Source organism: Diadema antillarum, unplaced genomic scaffold, assembly GCF_040938485.1.
Source record: "Diadema antillarum isolate AM-2024a unplaced genomic scaffold, OU_Dant_1.0 scf00000207, whole genome shotgun sequence".
Taxonomy (NCBI): domain Eukaryota; kingdom Metazoa; phylum Echinodermata; class Echinoidea; order Diadematoida; family Diadematidae; genus Diadema; species Diadema antillarum.
In genome coordinates, this window is record NW_027271096.1 from 795,799 (window position 1) to 817,448 (window position 21,650).

Genomic DNA, 21,650 nt, shown 5'->3' on the forward strand with positions numbered 1-21,650 from the left:
AAAACCCTATTACAAATTTTCACCAAACTTGTCAGGTAGCATCCCTAGGGGAATAGAATCTCAATTCCATCAAATGGGCACCATGCCCCACATGGGGGGCCCCAGGGGGCCTAAATTTGGACCGAAATTGTAAATTTTTATCTTCTTCTTGAAAACGCTATCACAAATTTTCACCAAACTTGTCAAGTAGCATCCCTAGTGGGATAGAATCTCAATTCCATCAAATGGGCACCATGTCCCACCTGGGGGCCCCAGGGGTCCCCCCCCCCCCTCCTGTAAGGAATCTGTACAGATTTTCTCTGGAACCAGAAGTGATTGAGCTAAGTTGATACAATGAGTCAGTGTATTGATGACTGTTGTTTCAAGTTTGTTCTGGGAAAATCAGATGTGCCCTACCCCCCCCCCCCCTTCCACCCCCCTTGGAACCCAAGGAAGCTTGATGGGATGGGGGGGGGGGGGGTCCAAATGCGTGCCTTTTTTTTATCTTGCTGAAAACAACATAATGGGTTTTCAGCAAACTTGGCAAGTAGCATTCCCATGGGGATAAGATTCCAATGAATGGGCTCCATGCTTTCCCTGGGGGCCCCAGGGGGGTCCAAACTTCCTAAATTAATGAATATTCAATAATGTTTTTCTCTAGCTCTAATCAAAAGTGATAGGGCTTTAAGTCTCCCCCCCCCCCCCCAAGCTGCATAATCCAACATTCTATAAAGTACAGTGTACTTAGTAGGTATTTTTTACCAGTGTAATGGAATATGTAAATGGACACCATGCCCCCACTCTCCAAGCTACCCCCACCATAAGTTTCCAATGTTCTCAGGTAAGAGTCTGCAAGAATGCATGGAAGGTGAACTTGCGATACTCAGGTGAGCGCGTGACCCCCGGGTCTCTTGTTATTACAAGTCATCAATAATAACCATCAATAATGCTGCTATTTTCTTCCTGAGATTCGACTGCATTCCTTATTACAGTAGTTTGAGAACACATGATGCTTGCTTTACACCTGATTCACTGTTTGCTCTAAAACCCCCAACATCGCGCTTCCGTACACGTGTACAGTATTTCTTACACGTGTACCGCGGCGCTACTGGTATCCCTTCGCAGCGCCGACGTCATCCTGTGATGACAGTAGCCGTGTGTACACAGTTGACATTGTCTTGATCCTGTCTGGCGGGCAGGGACGGCGGAGGTGCAGGGGGTACAATGTTTGGTCAAGGGAGTAAAATGTGCATCACTCGGATGCATCACAGACAGACAGACAGACAGACAGGACAAGACTTGTCAGATTGGGAAACAAAGAAAAGGTAGAAAGAACAAGGATAAAAGGTGGGCGTGACAGAGATAATTGACTGCCAGTGTGCGCCTGATTTATTGACACATGAATGATGGGGACGGGACGGCATGATGTGAGAGGAAAATTAGGCGGTTCTGTTTGATGGTTTGGATACCTCTCGGGTTTATTGACATTCATAGCCCCAATCAATACTCTGCCGTCTGGGAGGGGAGCGCACATATTATGCACATAGCCGTGGCAATGCGTCCATGTTAAGGTGTTCATCACTCACAACCGCTCTTCTACAGGGGAAAGCATATTCATCAGATTTATTATTAGTTTTATTTTTTGCTCTGTGAATAATGATGCAAGAGTTGGACAGTGTGCTGACACAAGGCAGACAAGGATTTGTGAAATGGATCATGTGATGAAATTACACTGTATGTACCTCTGTGACACTCCTGTTGATCTAACTTGAGACGGACAGACAGACAGACAGGCAGACAGAGAAGCACAAACACACACACATGCACACACACAAAGAAATTCAGGCATGAATCTGACACTGAGAATTTCATGAAATGACGCCAGTGTTGGGGTTTGGTAAGCATGCATTTATATATGCAAATCTTGTTGGAGTTGACTTAATGTTTATATTGGTAGGGACAACATCAACTACAGAGATGAAATGCTGTATTAAAGGTAGTCAATAAAAAAAAGAAATACAATATCCGATTCCTGGCTGGTTGTAAGTGAAAAACAAATACATAAAAGACTGATGAACAGAGTTGCATGAAGAAAACATCAGAAGTTGTAAAATAATCTGCAGATGATATTAAAATGGTCTAGAGGTTGCTAAACATGAATAACTTAAAATAAAATAACTCATGATTTTAAAAGCAAGATGAAGTCAAAGAGTGCTACAAAAAAAAAAAAAAAAAAAAAACAACTTGGTCTGTCAAGTATTCTCAGCCACAAAGATCCCCCCCCCCCCTTTCAGGTGATCATAGAGAGTTAACTCGTAGGCATCCAGAAATGGAATTCTTTATAAGGAGATCATGCTAGGTTTCAACATTCAGTCTTCAAGACATAGGCACCCCTGTAGTGATCAGATTCGTTCGTCACACCACCGTGAGTTGTGGTCTGGGGTTTGGGCTGTCGTGTATTCCTTTTTTATCAGTTCTTTGTGGTCGTGTTCCTTGAGATCTAGACATCCGTGAGGAGTGTGTCCGCTCCTCAGACTCAATTTGTGTGTCTTTTTTTCTTTTTTTTCTTTTTTTTTTGGTCTCTTTTCTCCTGGAGATGAAGAGAGAGATTGAGGGGGAAGATCTGAGGAGGTTGCTAGGATACGAAATAAAATTTCCATCACATCAAGGAGTTTTGTGATCTACGGAGCATTCATGTGTGGTGCTGAGTGTCCAAATTGTGCATGCTCACTGCATGAGTATTATGTGAGTGAGTGAGTGTATTTGTTTGTGCGTTTGTGTGTGTGTGTGTTTGTGTGTGTGTGTGTGTGTGTGTGTGTGTGTGTGTGTGTGTGTGTGTGTGTGTGTGTGTGTGTTTTACCGCCACCCTATAACAACATTGAAAATACATAAAAGTGGGTTGTAGATTTCTTTCTCAGTACCGGTATACCAAAATTCTATGACTGAAACTGTGTCAACATTGCAGATTTAAAGAAAAAGAAAAGGTATTAATGGCAAACTGGCAGCCAACTCAATACAAATTATGTGTATGTGCACATCAGGAATAAGTCCTCATTACCATGGATAGTGCCTGAGCAATAATACACTGATGAGCTCGAGAGCAGATTTAGCTCATTGGCGTGCTCATCATATGTTGTAACTGGATCTCTGTCATAGAATATGTCTGTGAGTTCAGATCACCACACAAGATAGAAAACTCATATTGGTGACAACTGTATGAAGTGATGTTCGATCTGAAGGGCGGGAATAAAAAAATCAAAACATAGCTACACTTTTTTTTACACTATAGTTGTAAAATTGTGTCTTGTTGGTTCTGCTTAAATTGCTGACTCAAAAGCTTGTCATCTTCCATTCTTTTCTTTTTTTTTGTCGTTGATATTTCTACATGGTTGGTTGAGTCCTCATTTAACCCGTTGAGGATGAGTCCCGAGTATACTCGGGCAAGTGTCTATGGGAATTGCGTGTTGAAGCAAAAGTCCTCAACGGGTTTAGACTTGGTCTTTTCTCAAAACAATCAATTGCTTTCATATGTATGAACTACCTGGTACATGTGGTAAACATGCAGTGCTTGTCCTAACTTTATTTTATGCTGGATACATATGACAAGGAAGTATCACAACTTGAAAATAGAGTTTATGAGAGAAACTCGTAGGCATGAGAGCGTGAAGAGCCCCATTCACTTTCTCCTCTGTGGAAACCAAACCACTTTCCAAGAAATTTCATTGCAAGATGGCGCTGTCAAGTCAGAAAGGCGATTAAAGTGAAATGTCAAGTCCCAAAATAGCAATTAGCTATAAATATCTATCTGAAATAAAAGAAAAAAAAACACTATTATTCGTCTGTGCATGAAATTCACTTATCAGCAGCACTTCAGCTGTAATTAGCAAATAGTTTAAATATTAACTATCAAAGTAATAAATGAAAGCAGGACTACTGGTACATCTAGAGGTCATGTACAACCGAGATAATACTTGTGAAAAGATGAAGATAGAATAGAATGACATGTAGATGAATGGGACATCCGTACATATCATCAATTTAAAAAAAAAAAAGTGAATTCAGTAGAAGTCTTTTACATGGGTCTCTCTTTTCCTCTAATGCAATTATTTTGAACAATCAGTTCCAAAAATATATAAGCACATTTATTGTTGTAATACATTTTATGTTTTGTTTTCTTTGAATCTGTATCGATAGCAAACATGTCATTTGAATTGAATGAAAAAAGTGGTAGTTTGAAATATTCCATGATAACATGGTATTGCATGGACAAAACAGTGGAAAGACAACAGGAAATATTTGATATTGCAAAAAGACTCGCTATAGTGACAGGTGTACTTCAGCAGCAAATAAATGATGATCACTACAGTCGAGGACTTCTCCTAAGAGTCATAAAGTCTTGATAACACCTAGATGTTTGCAATGTGATTAGGGTATTAGGTGCAAGATACAATCACCCCTGTGGAAAGACCTAGGGGGATTAAAGAAAAATGATGAGAAACTAGTTTTTTGTTTGCATAAAGATTGGGGGGATAAGAAAAGGAAATTAGGTTTCAGGCAAGTTGATCATCTTTTTTTTTTTTACAGATGCATCAAATTTGTATGAGTGTGCCTGTGTGTTCCAATTCCTTATTTTTTTTTTTTTTTTCTGGGAGAGGGGATGAAAGGTTGGGAGTTGAACGATGGTTGATCGTGTGAATGACATCTCCCCTAAATCGTGAAATCGTGATGACTGGTGATGATTGCTCCGGGAGGAGGGAGGTCGCAGAGGAAATCAACCCCAATGGGAGTATCTCTCTCCCCCCCCCCCCCCCAACATCCCCCCCCCCCCCCACATTGCCCGGGATTATTTGCTGAAATATTTATGTCTGCTTGTCTTTCCACTCTGCCTGACAGCAGTGTAGATTGGAGGGAATGCGAAGCCATTCTGACAAAATTGGAGCACCATTACGCATTTTCTGTCCCTCCCCGTTGCCCTGAAAATCGACAATCATGACAGCGACACACTTTCAGCAGATGCAGCGGAGGTCACAATAGAAACAGAAAAACATACAAACAACAAAATCTGATGTGGAAGGATCGCTGTTGGAGAAGAATAATGATCCTTCATGATTCTTGGTTTTTTTTTTTTGGGGGGGGGGGAATGGGGAGATGTCACCCAATGCTTCAGAACTGATCCTTCTATTTCGAATTAAAGCTTGCAAGGAATGAGTTACAAATTGTACTACTTCACATGGGCATGTTAATTTAAAGTGTACCAATACCCTAAGTATCATGTTTGCTATGTTTGTTGACTATACTTGAGACATGCCCTCTGCAAAGTATTCAATTTTTTTTTGTCACTCCCATTTATATTTATTAGGTTTTAAATGTAAATTTTAAAGAGCATACAAAAACTAAAATGACTTGAAATAGACTAGTAGATCCCTCGATTCTTTCAATCAAACTATCGTGCTATTGATATTTTTTATTTCTCCTAAATATGTCTCGAACGATAGTAATATTCATGCCTGCATGTACTTCAATCGATACCTTGCTAACCGATTGACATGGAATCTCAATATTGTTTGTGACAATGTACGCGTTTAAAGCTATAACACACACACACGTAATGGAACTTAAATGCTTGGAGCACAAGTGCCAAATTGTACTGGAGATATGATCTTATTCAGGGGCTTTCTGAAGTAAATTATACCTGTTTTTTGTATATTGTAGCTGTACACAAATTTGATTTCCAGGGTATTGGTACATTTTAAGTACTCAGCATTAGAGTGAATTTTCATGACAAAAATCTATATTGGACAATTTGAGTGCTTTTTTCATGTGGACATATTTGATACCAGTGACTTTCTCTTCTGCCAGCAACATGGTTTATGAGAGACCTTTAAAGAAAGTTGCAAGAATGATGAAAACACCATTAGCAGTACATATCTTTAAAGATTTTTATATATTTCCTGTAGATGTTGAATCAAAGAGGAAGAATATGAAAAATTCAAGAAACTTTGATGCTTGTTTTTGTACAACAGTAATGCCAATGACCGATGACTGGATTTGATTTTTAATGCAATTCATTCCCTCTCTTAACTCTTTGTCTCTTCTCCAGGCGAAGACGGAGATTCAAGGCACGATGTTTGTCTACAAAAGGTCAGTACTACCGGATCCTGTTTAGAATATTTGTGTGAATCTTTTGTTTCTGTCTGAAGGAAGAAGAGCAAAAATCCAAACATTTCAATGTATTCCTGACAGGCTCTTCAGTGATGGAGACTCCTTGTTTAGTAATTGGAGTCTAAAGCTCTGTTTTTAAAACAGACCTTACCCCAACAATGTCTGGGCAGCGTCCGGAGAACAAAATTCATCACCTCTGGCAATTAAACTGCAAGAGAGAGTGAGGGGTACCGTTTAAACGGACACACATTGAAAACCTTCTCCGGGTACGTTTCCATAACAACCTACCTGTTCATGCACAAAGGGGTTGTGGTTACAATTCATGCACGTGCTCTGTGAGCGGCGTGTCATTCTGTTTGAACTATTGTGCATGCATGTTGAGTGTATAAAAGGAATGTTACTGCGAGAGCATTTTAACGGAAGGGTTGTCGGGGTAATGTTGGGGTAATGTCAGGTCGGGGTAATGTTGGAGTATTCTACCCTAGCCAGCTGGCTAGGGTAGAATACCGCAACAGCGTCCAAGCAACATTTTGTGGGGACCGTTTTAACAGCCAAGGCAAAAAAAAAAATGTTGCCGCGGTAACTCTGGTTTTTAAGTCTCGTTAAAACGGGACTTAACACTGTTAGATTTCTCTGAGAAATCATATATGATGTAAAAACATTTTTTCTAATGTTTTTATGACATTCTAAGATTTTTTTGGGGGGGAGGGAGGGGAAATTTCTCTTATTCTAAAGGAATCAAATCTTTCATACTATAGATAAAAAAGTACATATAGATTTGATGCGAGACTAAAGTAGCTCATTAAACATTACTAGGGTACACTAGATATTTATGACATAGATGGAGAAAAACACAAGTAAATGGGAATAGCACAGGAAAAAAAAAAGCCAAGTTTGAGATGATGAGAGTTTCACACTTACAACAATAAGCGACTGTACAAATATCCTGAACATCATTGGTGTGTGTTAACTATTCTTTCTAATTTACTAGGTGTTTATTACTGTAAAAGTGGATATTTTTTGCATGAGTAATTTTTCGCTCTCAGCCACGTAAGATGAGTTTCACATGTTTGTTATTCCACGGAATCAAGACATCGACCACTGGGACATATGGCAAGCAAAAATATTTGCGTGCTTTTATTTTCGCGCTAGTTTGTGGTTGTACGAAATGCGCGAAAATTTCCGCTTTTACAGTAGTGTGTAATTGTCTCTTCTGCTGTTCGGCTACATGGAGTCGTACACCATACATGCATGTGTTTTCATTTTGAAACAAATTGCCAGCGTGTGGTGGAGTGATGCCGGTGTGAATGCAGCTCCTGAAGGAGTAGCGATCGTTGCCCTTGTCCATTCCTAATCGAATGGAGGTTTGGGTGCCTTGCTCTCACCTGACAATCACGGTAATTGAGGGCCAGGTGTGGGGCACAATGCATCTAGTGTCCAATCAGGGAAGTATTAGGGGGCGTGACACCAAAAAAAGAAAAAAGAAAAAAAAAAGATGATGGAATGTCACAAGATGAAGGAATGGTATCGGGATGGGAACAGGATGGGGGAGAGTTTAAAATATATATTTTTTTGTCTTTGAGGATTTCTTGGAAATGAGAGTAAACTGCTTTAGGATGTGGCGGCAGATGAAAGTCTTTCACCCACCCCCACCCCCAAATTCAAATTCTCAAATTCTCAAAGATGGTGCTACCTCCAGCTGACGACAATGCGCTTGACGTTGCTTTTCTTATTCTTCTACTTCGAGAGAGAGAGAAGTGTCATGGTCTGTGCAGGATGTTTAAGAAGGACTACAAATAATGCATGTGATTTTGCACCTCAAAAGTTGATGGAACAGTGTCTTCAATGGCTATTATTAAGCACTTTTTTGGCATAGTATGGCAAAATGAAGGGGGGGGGAGGGGGTGGAAGATAGAGGGGGAGGGGGATGGGAGGTTTATCATCACTTGTCATAATAGCATAATTCATGACTCCAATGCACAAATTTGTTGCAGAATAAGGTGATTCTCGTAATACATTAATATAAAAGGTGGACTTTGTAACCACCCAGTTTGTGTACGGATTGTCATCTACACAGTTAATTACAGATGTTTCAAGTGTGTGTGTGTGTGTGTGTGTGTGTGTGTGTGTGTGTGTGTGTGTTTACTTAAATGGCTGTGAGATATACAATTTGAGGAGCATAACTTATGCCAGCATTTTTTTTCTTTTTTTGCATTTTTTTTTTTGACATTGCACCATGAAGTGAAAATGAAAATAAAGTGATATTCTAATAGGGGAATATTAAAGTGGAAGGTATGTTTGCGGGAAAAGAATAGTTAATGGACCATATAAAGAACAAAGAAAGAGGTGAAGACCCCCAAAACAAGTGAAAAACAATTACCATCCTCTGACTATCAAATACATAGTTGAGTAGTCAAGTGCACTCCTACCAAGAACTCATGCTGTCAGTGGACAATTTGATTACATGGGGGGGGGGGGGAGGGACTGGCCTCAGATTCTTGTTTTTTTACTTTGTTGTTATTGTTGTTGTACAGAGGAGACAAGCACTGCGATCGAGTGGAAATTCTGCGACTCCTTTGCAACAAATCCCCCAGAGGCAATGCGTGCGTTCTTTGGCAGTGCGTGTTTACGATGGATTTATTGATTTTTCTCCGTCGGTTTAATGTAGAAGAGAAAGAAGTCGGTGTCTTCGGCTATTTATGGATTCTACATGTGGTGCAGAATTGGTGATGCCTAGATAGTCTGCGTGTGTGTGTGTTATGGTTTGTAATGCACAAGCCTTTCTACAGGTTAAAAGTGAGGGGAAAATTTTAATGACAGTTTAATACCACATGGTACCTATCATGATAATTGTTGGTATTCTTAAGGAATGCAATCTACAATTTTATGTACTCTCTGCAGTATGTATGTCAGTTCATTCTCTCTGTTCTTTGAGACCAATGCTGGTAGGGATGCTTGTCTAGGATTAAGGATGGAAGATACAACTTTGTATGTTTGACTTTACTGTTCAGCAGACTCTCTCACAAATGAGGCATGGTCTGGATTTAAAAGAAAAAAAAATGCAGGTCCCGTAAAACACCTGAACATTTTTTGCATTGAGGACAAAAGTGCTGCATTTGATGCATCTTTTAAAATGTCTATATTTTTTTTCCAGAAAATTGACAAAAGTATAAAGTTGCAAATATGTGTTTTTTATCCACTTGGTACTCTAATTCAGTGGCATTCTGATAATGAGGTGTCTCCAGTCTTAGTATATCCTTTTAACGGTAAGATTATTGGTTTGATAAGTCACTGAGTGGTGAATGTTTTAGTTAACCAATCAGAATGAAGGGTTGACTCACTTGATCTAATGTATGCTAGTTCAGATTTCTAATGTGTCTATTTGAGTTTGTTTCTTTCCACTAATCATAAAAGAGACACCCAATTGACCTTTTTTAAAAGTCGTTCCTGTTGTAAAGGGAGCAGTTTTTGATAGTATTAAATGTGAGCATTTTAAGCGTGAAAGTTTCATGAAATAAATATGAAGTTGAGCTGCATTCAAAGTAAAACATAGTTGCTCGCTGCAATGGCTGGTAATCACATGTTGCGGTTTGAAGACAGAAAACATAAATTCACTATTGGACAGTGTGGTTTTGGAACTTCCTGATCCCTGCTGATTGCTTAATTAAAACTCCCGTCATCATTTCCCCACACGGACACGACTGCATAAACCAAACCTTGCGCGAGCAGCGCGGCGCCGGCGACAGGTACAAAGCGTCATTACACATATATACAGTTGCAAAAGCGCGTCGAAAAATGAAATGGGACCCTGGGGAGAGAGAGAGAGAGAGAGAGACTTTACGAGGACATGCGGTGATGAATACGGAATTGAGGGCAGGAGCCTTCGTCGATTAAATTTTAGAGCAGCCCGTCGAGTCAGGGCTGTCCAAGGCGGGGTACATGTGTGTGCGTTTGTGTGTGTGTGTGTGTGTTTGTACGCACATGATGTTAAGGGGAAAAACAAGACCAGTGTAATGAGACAAGGACGGAGATGGCGGCGGCGATCGCCAAATTGGCAATGACGCTGACAGTCATTATCTCATTGGCTGGCTCTCATTTGGGGAATCAAACTAATGATGTATTCAATAACATGTCGGCGGAGAGAATTAACGTTGATGTACCTGACGGGACTCGGAATTTTGTAGCCATTGTTGACGTTGTTGTCACTGTCATTTTTCTTGGGCAGTAAAGACATTTTCTGCACTGAATCATCGCTGATTATTAAAGAGAGAAAGAGACAGAAATATGACATGACTGTAAAGGAGAAAAATTAATGTAATAGCGGGCACTGATACCCTTATGATTACATGATAGAAAGGAATATAAGGATGCACTGAGCAAAACTTCATCTATGTGCATTATGCAGTATATTTTGTGCATGACTTCTGCTGAAATGCCTGTAGTTCCCTGTGCACGCAATTGGCATGCATGTACTCTGCGCTATTGTCTCAACTGCTGAACAGCCACAATTTTATAAACAAAAAGAAAAAAGTCTTCCTGAAACCATGGGGGAATAACTTCTTTGCATGCTCTTTCTTCAAGAGCAAGCGTCACTTCCAAAGTCTGGCTGTGGCGGGCTGATGAATACTTTTGCTTTCTCGGATGGCTCGAAATGCGATAATGCAGCGAAAGTGATTGATTACTAAAAGTATGCCCTTGGCAAGTTGAGGTGTCAGGGTCAAAACTTGAATAGTGAAATTTCCTCAACATCTTTTTTTCTCTGTTATGGAAATAATTTCACTCTCACTATTTATTTTCCTTCAATTCTTAAAAAAAAAAGTTTTGTTGTTGTGTTTTTTAGACAGTTTAAGGATTTATTGTCAACACAGAAGTTGGACTGAAAAAGTTACGACGACGTGATTGATGTGTTGCCATTGTCATTCCTGAGGACATAATCCATGCCTGGCGGTGGGATTGAATCGAATCAGCTGGTAGGATTGTGGTAGGGATTAGGACTGAATCCGAGCCTGGTTAAGGGAGGAATGGATCGGAGTGGCTGACTGTGGAAGTGGGCAAAACGGCAGATGCGAGTGGATCATGCAAATGGTATAGATTATGGCTGTGCCTTCAGAACTCCAGTATCAGCTGGTTACTTTCCTTTCTGTGTTATTCTGCTTTTGTATATTAAAGTGTGTAAAGTTTTAAACCTCTCAGTTGAAAATTCTGCTAGCTCTACTCGAACATGGAGACATCTGGCTTTTTGCCCAAAGGTGGCCCATAGAACGGCAAAATGCAAAACATTTTTAATATTTAAACATGATAAACAAATGGATGGAGGTTTACTGAGATTAAGGAAGATTCGTGTGGATATGCCATTATTCACTGTGACAGAGGTCATATAATACAGAGAATAAATGGGTTAGTACGCTGCTAGACAAATATATGGATAAAGAGAGGGGGGAGGAGAGGTGGGAGAATATCAGGGATACACCAAACAGGAATATAAATATAATAAATGAATAAGTGCTTGGTTCTGCAAAATCGGAAAATAGCATTCAACACAGACATACTACATCTTTTCGACATGTACTCATTAGAGTAAAATCACATGATTGAACAGAAAACCAGAAATGAAACAATATAAAGGAAGCGAAGGAAACCGTATGGGCGAAATGGCGAGCCGTGATTGGCTGTCAAGGTAAGCAAAATTAGCCTTGCTGCCAGCCGTTAGGTTGATTAATGCTAAAATAATGCAAGCGTTCTTACGAACTCTTTTTGATGGCACAGAATGGGGTCCGTGAGCTGAATGTATACTGCCTCGAGCATGCGCAGATGCATGAAACTTCTCGCTCGGCTGAGAACCTTAAACCAAGATGAACAGTATTGTTCCGTGCACTCGTGGTTGTTCATCAAGTGGTGAGCAATGGCCGAATTGCCACCATCCACCGCAGTACGCACACTAGGCTGTCTACATGCGCGCGAAGGTAGGGAACGCACGTTAGTTAGTTCATTCATGCGATTTTACTCTGATAAGTGCATGTCGAAAGGCTTTAGTATGTCTGTGTTGAATGCTATTTTCCGATAAATATAATATGCCATGCACTGAATGCTTGTAGTTAAAATGATGGATTCCAAGGTTGTAGGAATAGCACTATTTTGAAAATGCAATATCTGACATTGGGAAATTATGCCTATAATTCCACAAGTGGCTCAACACACTGCATGATATACTAGTATTCATTTTATATTCCTCCAATAAATCTTTGGATAACAAATGGTCAAATTGTTTAGATAAAATATGTACATATTGCTGTGCAGATGATCAGTGTACTGTAGTGGACATGAGTTACAGCAGTGGTTTATCAGGTCAATACCGATTGCACTTTACACATGGTATTGATAAAAACACATTGAACATGCGCATATTATGTATAATGACATCTATGGTATAGTGCACTATACCATGAATGATCTCAGGATATAGCACATCTTTTTTCATTATCCTTTTTGTTTTCAGCATCATCAACATCATAGCAATGTTATGTTTTGCCGCACAATGCCAGGTATACCAATCAGGATACCAAACAGGATTTTCAAAATTCTCTCTTATACCATCCACACAGCAATTTACAAGGGCATCCCCCAAAAAGCCACTCACAGTTTGCTGTGTGTGCATACTCAGATTTTTACATTTATCCAGTAGTTTATGTTGCATTTGAAATTTCAGACATATGACAGAGCTGAAATATGTCATCCTGAGGTGTTGTTGTTGTTGTTTTTGTCTGAAATTGATAAAATGAGAAGGGAAAAGTGAGTGTGTACTAAAATCCATATTTTTTGCTTTTTTTTTATTGCAACAAGAAAAGGATACAGAGTTGTTTGAGAGAATGAGATTGTATATTAATTGTACACATAGTGTTCTATGTGCTGATCTCCATTAGATGTGGAACTACCATGTAATTTTCACTGTCTGTCAGAGATCAACTTTTTTTTTTCCTGATGCCTTGGGAAGTATTTTGAAATCTTGAAATTGAATGCAGTATCTTTATTCAATCTGAAGATGAGTGCGGGGAGTTGATGTGTATTTTCAGTGCATCAGTGACAGGGCATCACAGTGAGAAAGTAGAATAAAGCAAACTTTCCAGGAGAGAATTATCAGTTTCATGTTTGCAATTTTCAAGGAATTCTCTCCCCACTCTTTCTCTCTCTCATCCACCTCATCTACTCTTATCCTTTGCCTGTCTGTCTAACTCTATGTATTCTTATGTGCGTGTTTGTGTGTGATATATTCTTTGTATGATTTTGATATATATGCACCATTGTTTTTTTTGTTTTTTTCATTGCTCTCTACCCCCCCCCCCCCCCTTCCTCTTCCTGGCTAAATACATCAATTTTGTTCTGATTGCCGCTGGGAATGTGGCTTCTACTTTCCTGTGGAGTAATCTGTTATCGTCATGAATGTTTATTGATCTCGATCATTTTTGCTCTTTTATTCGTACTTGTTCTTTTGCTGATTTGATGCATCTCACTCTGTTGTTGTTGTTATTGTTTTTTGTAGACTTTCTCTCCCTTGGGCTTTTTTCCCTCTTTTAACCGTTCCTATAGAATTTGGGATTTCCCATGAAATTCGTGTCATCAACATTCTCTCCCCTCGCAGAGCAATTTTTTTTGCCAGTAATTGCCTGGAGTGATATGGGGAAACGATCAGCCGTATTCGTGCTCAGAATCTACACGGCTTTGCCTTGCCTTTCTTATCATTTTGGGTATCTAATCTAATTTGGGACATGACATCAAGGGCCGTCCTTTTAGTATGTGTGTGTGTGTGTTTGTGTGTGTTTTTGTGTGCATGTTCCAAACAAGTTACTGTGGGGGGAGGGATGGGTTGAGGATGCATACATTCAAACGATTGACCATACTTGTGCTCTATCAGTGTACAACTTGAAAGTTGGTGGCTTATGCATGTTTTCCTCACTGCTTTATACACAGACTGTGAGATTACAAATGCATGCCATTTATACATGCATGCTTGATAATCAGCATTAGTGTGCTCGCTCGTTTACGTGACAGTGCTTGTGGTGAAATGCCAGAATTTTGGATGATGTCATTGGCCGCTGTGGGCTAAATATGTTGTATGTTGAAATGGGTGCAAATATTTGACCGCAATATTTCACTGCTCATATTAAATATATAGTATACTATATATATGAATATTTGTGTGTATATGTGTGTGTGTGTGTGTGTGTGTGTTTGTGTGTGTGTGTGTGTGTGTGTGTGTGTGTGTGTGTGTGTGTGTGTGTGTGTGTGTGTGTGTGTGTGTGTGTGTGTGTGTGTGTGTGAATCCAACAGAAGCCCAAACCAAATGATCCACCAGTCGATAATAGGCTTATTAGAAAAACTGCAGTAAATAGGATGATTTATTCTATGACAAAATGAAGTTTCTTACCCTTTTGAGTTCCCTTCACTTGTACTAAGAGATTTGAACCTCAAACCAGATGATGAAGATTAATAAAGAGCTCCTTCACAGCCCCACATATGCCTAGATGTTGTTGCTTCCATAGTTTAGTAATGCCTAAATCTGGTTGCTTCAAGAGGTGAATTATGGAAAAATCTTCAGTAATTTGAACAAACTGTTAAAAAAAGAATGACAGGAGTACCTCTTATTTGTAATTGATTAACAAAACTTTTACAATTTATATCTTCCAAATCAAGGGTGTGAGAGAAGTTTTCCTCTGTTTTTTTTTTTGTTTTTTTTTTGTGGGGGGGGGGGGGGGTTAGGAAGGAAAAGCAAGCAAAAGGAACTGCAAGAGGCAAGATTTATTGGCAAACTCTATATGGGGGTTTACCCGCTACTGACTAATGACTTGTGTTTTTGGCTAGAGCCCATTGGTCTGGGCATGTCTAAACATTACCCGCCTCCTAGAAAATGTGCCCACTCACATAATCTGCCACACAGACTGGACTACAGATGGTGTTGGTGAGATGTGTTTTAGATGCACACCAGTGGTCAGTTTAAAGGAAGTCACAGAGAAGGGGGTAGAGAAAGAAAGAGCTTAAATTGATGATTGATTTTTGTTCTCTGCTAATGGAATTTGTCATAGGACAGGGTAGTATCATCCGTTCTAATCCTTAGATTTGACATGTAATACAGGCAAACATTGTTGACGGTAATGGAAATAATGCCAATGATGGTAATATCGTTGTGCTGATTCCATTCACAATAGCCATCTGTAAAAACATCCATCAGTATATAATACCTTTTTTTTTCATGTTCCACACATGGCTAGATATTTTGTAATCCTGGCTGTAAAGCGTTTCGCTCTGTGAGGTAATTTGATTTAGATTGATCTGGCATTAGCTTGAATTGAAGCCAGTCATGATGCCGGGGAGTATAAATGATGGAGGGTTATTTGTGGGACTAAACCATAATATTGCTCGGCTGTATAAAGTAAATCCTGCTAATATTCTCTTTCCTGATTGATGAATGAGAAATGGATCTTGTTTAACCAGCTGGAATTGGATCAGAAGTGTAGAGGATCACAGACTGGATGCATCATAGTTTTTCACTGAATCATAGGCACGTATTTTCTCCATAATTTTTTTTTTCAACATGTTGCATATCTCCATATTGGTACACGACTGCATGAACAGCGTATTAAAAAAAATTTGATATTTAATGCTCGCATGTGGGAGTTTTTGCTGCTAAATTATATTTGTACGGTGCACTCCCGTTATAATGAATACGGTTATAACAAAATTCTGGGTACAACGAAGTGAAATTCAGGCCGCAACGTCATCCGCTCTATGTATTTTTGTTGTTATTTGTTCGGTTATAACAAAATTTTGATATAACGAAAGAAAACTGGTGGTCCCGAGGACTTCCTTATAACGGGAGTCCACTGTATACCTAGGGTGGAAAAAAATGCAAATGGCATTTTCATACATAAAGAGTTAGAGCCCTGGGTGATTTCATGTCCTGCCATTGTGGCAAATTATGCAATTCAGTCATATGCTTATTTAGAGCCTGCCAGGGAGGCCATTTATGCCAGAAAGCTGGAATGGTGTCCCAAGCAATAGACAAAAAAACATATAGGTCAATGGGAGATGTGTCAAGAAATACAGAAACGATTTCTAAAAAGAGATGATTAAACAAAAACAAAAACAAAGAGGAAAAGAAGCTCTAAAATATACAGTAGTGTGAGCCATCCAGTATTTGGACCATCGAGCGAATGTGGGAAAGGTGAGCTTTGATCAACCCAACCCTCTACCTGGCCGTGTAATTTGTCATGATTCCCCGAAGGCGAGGCGAGATTCTAGGTCAGCCCGAAATATTAGCCACTGCAATGTCCTGGTGGTAGTGGTGGTGGTAGCAAGGTAGACTATAGTATAACCCCTTGTGCAGTACCAAGGGGGAGCTATCAGGCAAGAAAGTTGTTTGTTGGTCATGGAAAATGGGGGGGGGGGGGAGTGGAATTAAACAGAAGTAGTTGAGAGATCAGTAATGGACAGGAAACCAGCATCGATTTTAAGGAGAAAAATGAAGGAACCCTATGGGGAGCTGTGAGTATATCTTTGACTATGAACCATGCCACGTGAACTTTCTTCATTCATACTACATGCCAATGGCATGGGAAAACTGAAAGAATAGGTGTTATGTCAAGAGTTCATGCCCCCACCCCCCTCCATTAGATTATACTCCAGTACCTTTCTCCAAAGGTCACAAAATGTCACATATATTGGTTGCATAGCCTGTTCTGAACACCCCATGATATTTAGCCCTTTCTGTACCCACAGAAAAAAGACTTCAGTGTACGATTTGGTGGATCTAACTTTAGGAAATCTAGTGGTGGTAATTGATGCATCCAACATCTTTTTTTTTACACTTTCCTGACATAGATCATGAACTAAAAATTGAGAGCATATATATATATATATATATATATATATATATATATATATATATATGAAAAAAAAAGTCTTGAAAAGAAATCTTAAGAATGATTAAGGAAAGAAATACTCAACTATGGATAAGATACTTTGGGCCTCTAGATGGGAACTGGTATTTGTGTTGTGCAGTTGTTGTTTTTTTGGTTGTTGTTCAGTTGTTATGTTTGTTTATGTTTATGTTTATGTTTTGCTGGGGGGAGCTGGAGGAAGGAGGGAAGGGAGGAAAGGAGGATCAGGAGTGGGGGGGGGGATAGACAGAAGGAGTGGTCATCACCTAGCAGGTGCGGATCCAGGAATTCTGTAAAGGGGAGGCGCCTTTACAAAAAAATTAAAGGACGGTGCTTGCGCCCGCCCATTTTTTTCTTTTTATTTCTTTTGTTTTGACATAAAATGAAGAGGGAGAGCACACCCGGTGCGCCCCCCTCTGGATCCGCCACTGCATAGGATGTTTGACAGGTGCTTACTGAAGCCTGCCGATACTCCAATATGCTTCACCACATGCCAAGAGCTCCTCCAGCTTGTCAGATACTGGTCACATGATACTTCCGTACTTCCAAGGCACACAAGTTACCTCTTTCCTCGTTTTCTCTGACAATTGTGAAAACAGTCATTGCCTTTGAAACGGTGTTTTGTAGTATGTCCCCCCCTCCCCCCCCCCCCCCCCCCCGGGAATTGTATACATTTTCTTCCAACAGCAGAAGTATAGACCTGTAAGATATGTACCATGACTGTCTGACTTACTGCAAGCCTGTTGCAACGTAAGAACTGATTATTTTCAAGTGGTACAGTACTCAATATGGATTACTTTGAGTTCTGCCAAAAAAAAAACACCCTAAAAAACAAACAACAAACAAACAACAACAACAACAACAACAACAACAAAAACAGAGTCAGAATTTTCTCTGTACTAGACCTGGTTTTTCAATGTTACATACGGTGTATGTGCATAGTGATATAAACACTCGTAGTAGAATTGAACCCAGTGCTATTCAACACCATTTCAGCTGTCAAATGAGATCTATGCCATCCCAGCAAACCTCTCAAGCATATAAGGGTTCCAGTGTACTTGAAGCTTTAGTGGCTCCCAGCTCTCTTGCTTGTATTGTGCTGTTAAGAAAATATCTCAAGCCTATTCTCTAATGTGTACACCAGACATTGTACCTACAGTGACTGTTAGATCTGAATGCGGGAACAGGCAATGGGGTAAAATATTAGAATGCTCAGAGACATCGCTACCTGTTGAATTGGGGCACATAATTCAATTTCTTTTCAAATGTTTACAAGTTTCTTCTCGCGCTTGTATTCTTGGCCACGAAATCTCATTAGGAATCATGAGTGATGTGACTTTTTTTTTCGGCAGCACAGTCGAGTCGTAAGCAGTACCTCGTGTGCACGGTTCAATTTCGTAGAAATGAGAAACCCTCCCAAAGAATGCAAAGTGTTGAGTTTCTCCTCGTCTAACTCTGAAGGATGTTTACTGCTGATGATGAATGCCGAACAACGGCGGAGCGAAATTCGAGAAAGAACTCGTCAATTCTTGTGCCATTCAGCCCCAAAGGCATGGCAACAGTCCAGTGGACGCTTGCCTGAATTCAGCGCAACTCGCTACCCAGCCATGACGTCTGCAGCGTATTTCAATGATATCGAATTTTATTTTTGATCCTGTTCGACAGAAGTGTCAGCAGACATTTCAGGATTGGGGTGGGTTTGGGTGGGTCGTGGGCCACCAGTAAATAAGATGTACAAATCGAGGCATGATGAGGCATGTCGTAAACAACTGCTGCTTGTGCAATTTGCAGCATTTTGTCACCACATTCAACTCGTAGCACTTCACAAAAATTCTGTGAATATGAACGATTTGGTTACGATTTGCAACAAAATGTATGACACATTACATGATGTGAACTAGTTTCGATCACAAGTGATCTCTCTGTTTTACTAATTGGTTTTAGTTATGTGATTTTTTTGTATCAAGTGATGAAAAACCAATGTCTACACGTGCTCAGAGGTTTAAAATGCAGGAAATCAAGCACTTTCCTCATGTTATGTCATATCATCAGCATTTCATGCAGAAAATTCAAGTGCGTTTTTTGTAATAAATAATATGCAGTAAACAGAATTCTTATCAAAATTTTCTGATGCTTTAGGAAACCATCAACCCTCTGCTGTTCATAGTGTGAGCATTGCGTGTTTGGGACTTCAAGACTTACTCATGATTGATGGTACACTTCTTCATGAATATTTATGATATTGTTCAGCAGTCATTCCCATCACACATTAGGATACTATTTCAGACCCAAGTTGGTTAATTGAACATATATTTTGTACATCCAGTTTGTAAATATCATCTCACATTTGACCTCTCATATCTAAAGAAAGAGAAAAAAATGTGTGCACAGTCATTTTTAGATTTTTGGTAGTGATGCAATCACATTTACAATGCGTGTTTTGCAAGTCTTTTTTTATAGTTTTTTTTAAGGTTTCACAGCATATTTGATTGGCTTGCTAGTGCAGATATGATAGGTTTAAAGCAAGAATAATCTTTGTTTTTATGTTTTCCACTGGAGATGGGTTAAGCTCTGTGGGTTTAGGGTACAGGCTGTACTCTTGGAGAGGGGAAAATGCTAATTGAATTAGGCCCCGTTCAACAATTAATGAAATTACCCCTCCTCGGCTCCCGGTCTTCAGTCTCACCCCCCCCCCCCCCCATACCTCCTTTCTAATTTCATGCTGTTGAGTTATCCCCTGAAGCATAGATCTGAGAAGAGAGCAAGGGGTAATCTAGCCTGCAGTATTAGCCCTCATCCAGTTGTGATAGATGTTAATGGAAATTCAATTAGACTTCCATCAAATGCTGGAGACTCTACAAATCGAACGTCTGTCCGCAAATCAAAACAAATGAATCATTTTGAGGAGCACGGCTGCATTAAATTCATCTCTTGGGTGTTGTGGAGAAACAAAAGCTGCATTAAAAAAAAAAGGAGAGAGAGAGAGAAAAGAAAAAAAAATTGTCCTTTGCAATGCAAGGCATTCTATCTGTCTATTTCTACTTGATCAAATGCCAATATCACTGAGTACTGAGTATTTGAATGTACAAGTGTGAACACATGAAAAAGATAGAGATGTGATATCTGTGAAAAGTTAAGTTTGTGATACAAGATGGAATGTGATGGAGTGTTATCAAGTAGAATATGACAGATGATTCCTCCTAACAATCACAAAAGTAAGCTTAATGAAGCGACGATGCAAAAGTGAATATGCAATTCATTAACATTCACAGCAAATTCCTACACCCATTTTCTTCTCTCGAGCTCAAATTGCAATTTGGAATTCTTGAGAAATAATGTATTAAGTGGGCATCTTTGCCTCTTTACTGGCAGCACATTTTGTTCTGTCCTTGGATTGAGGTTTGGAAAACTGAAGCCTTCAAATAGTGCCATCATTTACAGGATTTAGACTTCCAGTATGGAGGCAGAGATGAAATAGGTGGTTTCTAGGGAAAGTCTAGGCTCAGTGGATATTCTGGTAAAACTGATTTTGTAGAGTGGTATAATCACTTAGCAACACCAAAACTCTAACAACCAGGCTTGGCAACAATACTTTAAAATGCAGAGACCAATGCCAGACTATCCTTGGTACCATGAAAAAATAAAACCTACAACATTTTATTTTTTCAACAAGAATTTTGCAGATCAACATACGTTATGAGGACATGCCCACTGTGACTAGGCATACTTTTTCCATCCAATCAGGGTTAAAACATATTCACATTAGGTTCTTTCCGATAGCTCCAGAACCCTCGCAGAACTTTCCTAAAGACCAAAAAGTAGATTTTACCATGAAAGTAGCATTAATGCATTGAGCAAGTCCCTTAGGTGGAATGAGAAATAAGAAGTGTATAAATACACTGATAGGCTGCCATTAATGTGTTTGAGGTTTGCATTCATGATTTGTTTATACGCCACAGAGTGGTGCGTTCCATTTGGAGATGGTTGAGAAAGACGCGTCTGGCGGCGTGCGATGCCTGTTTATTTTTGCAGTGACGATCAATCCCAGGTAGACTTAACATTGTTGGCGAGCGGCAACGTGATTCGCGAGCGCTGCCCCTGGTTCCTAGTTGTTGTGATTTAGTGCAAGTACAGCAATTGTGTCAGTTTACATGGCATTGTTGCTAAGCAAATACACCTTCCTCTCTTTTTTGAGATGGGGGAGGGGAGAGGAGAGGATTGGAATAGCGCCGTGATGAGCCCTTTCTACTTTTGTTCACTTGTGATTAATTTTTTGTCTTACGGTATTAAGAATAAGCCTTTTTGTCTTCCAAATGGAACTTCAATTACTCAGTGAAATACAGACTCAGAATATGATGAACAGGCAGAATTTTATTACTGACAGTGTCCCCCCCCCCCCCCCCCCCCCCAACCAGATACATTTGCCCTGTGGAAGGTCTTTTATTCTAAGTTCATATGATGTTGACTTAATTATATTCCTTCAGCAAAGAAGAATTTCCAAGGGAGGTGGAAACAGTCTGGTAAGAAAAACAACATTATCAAACTTCAGTCTGAGATGTAGGGAAAATTTCCTCAGGG

General features: G+C 39.7%; 2 protein-coding genes across 2 annotated transcripts in view; one reads left to right on the top strand and one right to left on the bottom strand.

Annotated features, from left to right (window-relative positions):
• Nucleotides 1-21,650, bottom strand: part of LOC139724088 (uncharacterized) — a 105,706-nt gene that overhangs the window by 27,381 nt on the left and 56,675 nt on the right. The gene's annotated exons all lie outside the window — the stretch shown is intronic.
• The window catches only part of LOC139724087 (mRNA-decapping enzyme 1B-like), a 140,201-nt gene that overhangs the window by 14,529 nt on the left and 104,022 nt on the right, over nt 1-21,650 (top strand). The window contains exon 2 of the mRNA XM_071635288.1: nt 6,080-6,120. Coding sequence (XP_071491389.1) covers nt 6,080-6,120 — 41 coding nt within the window. The remainder of the gene's footprint in view (nt 1-6,079; nt 6,121-21,650) is intronic.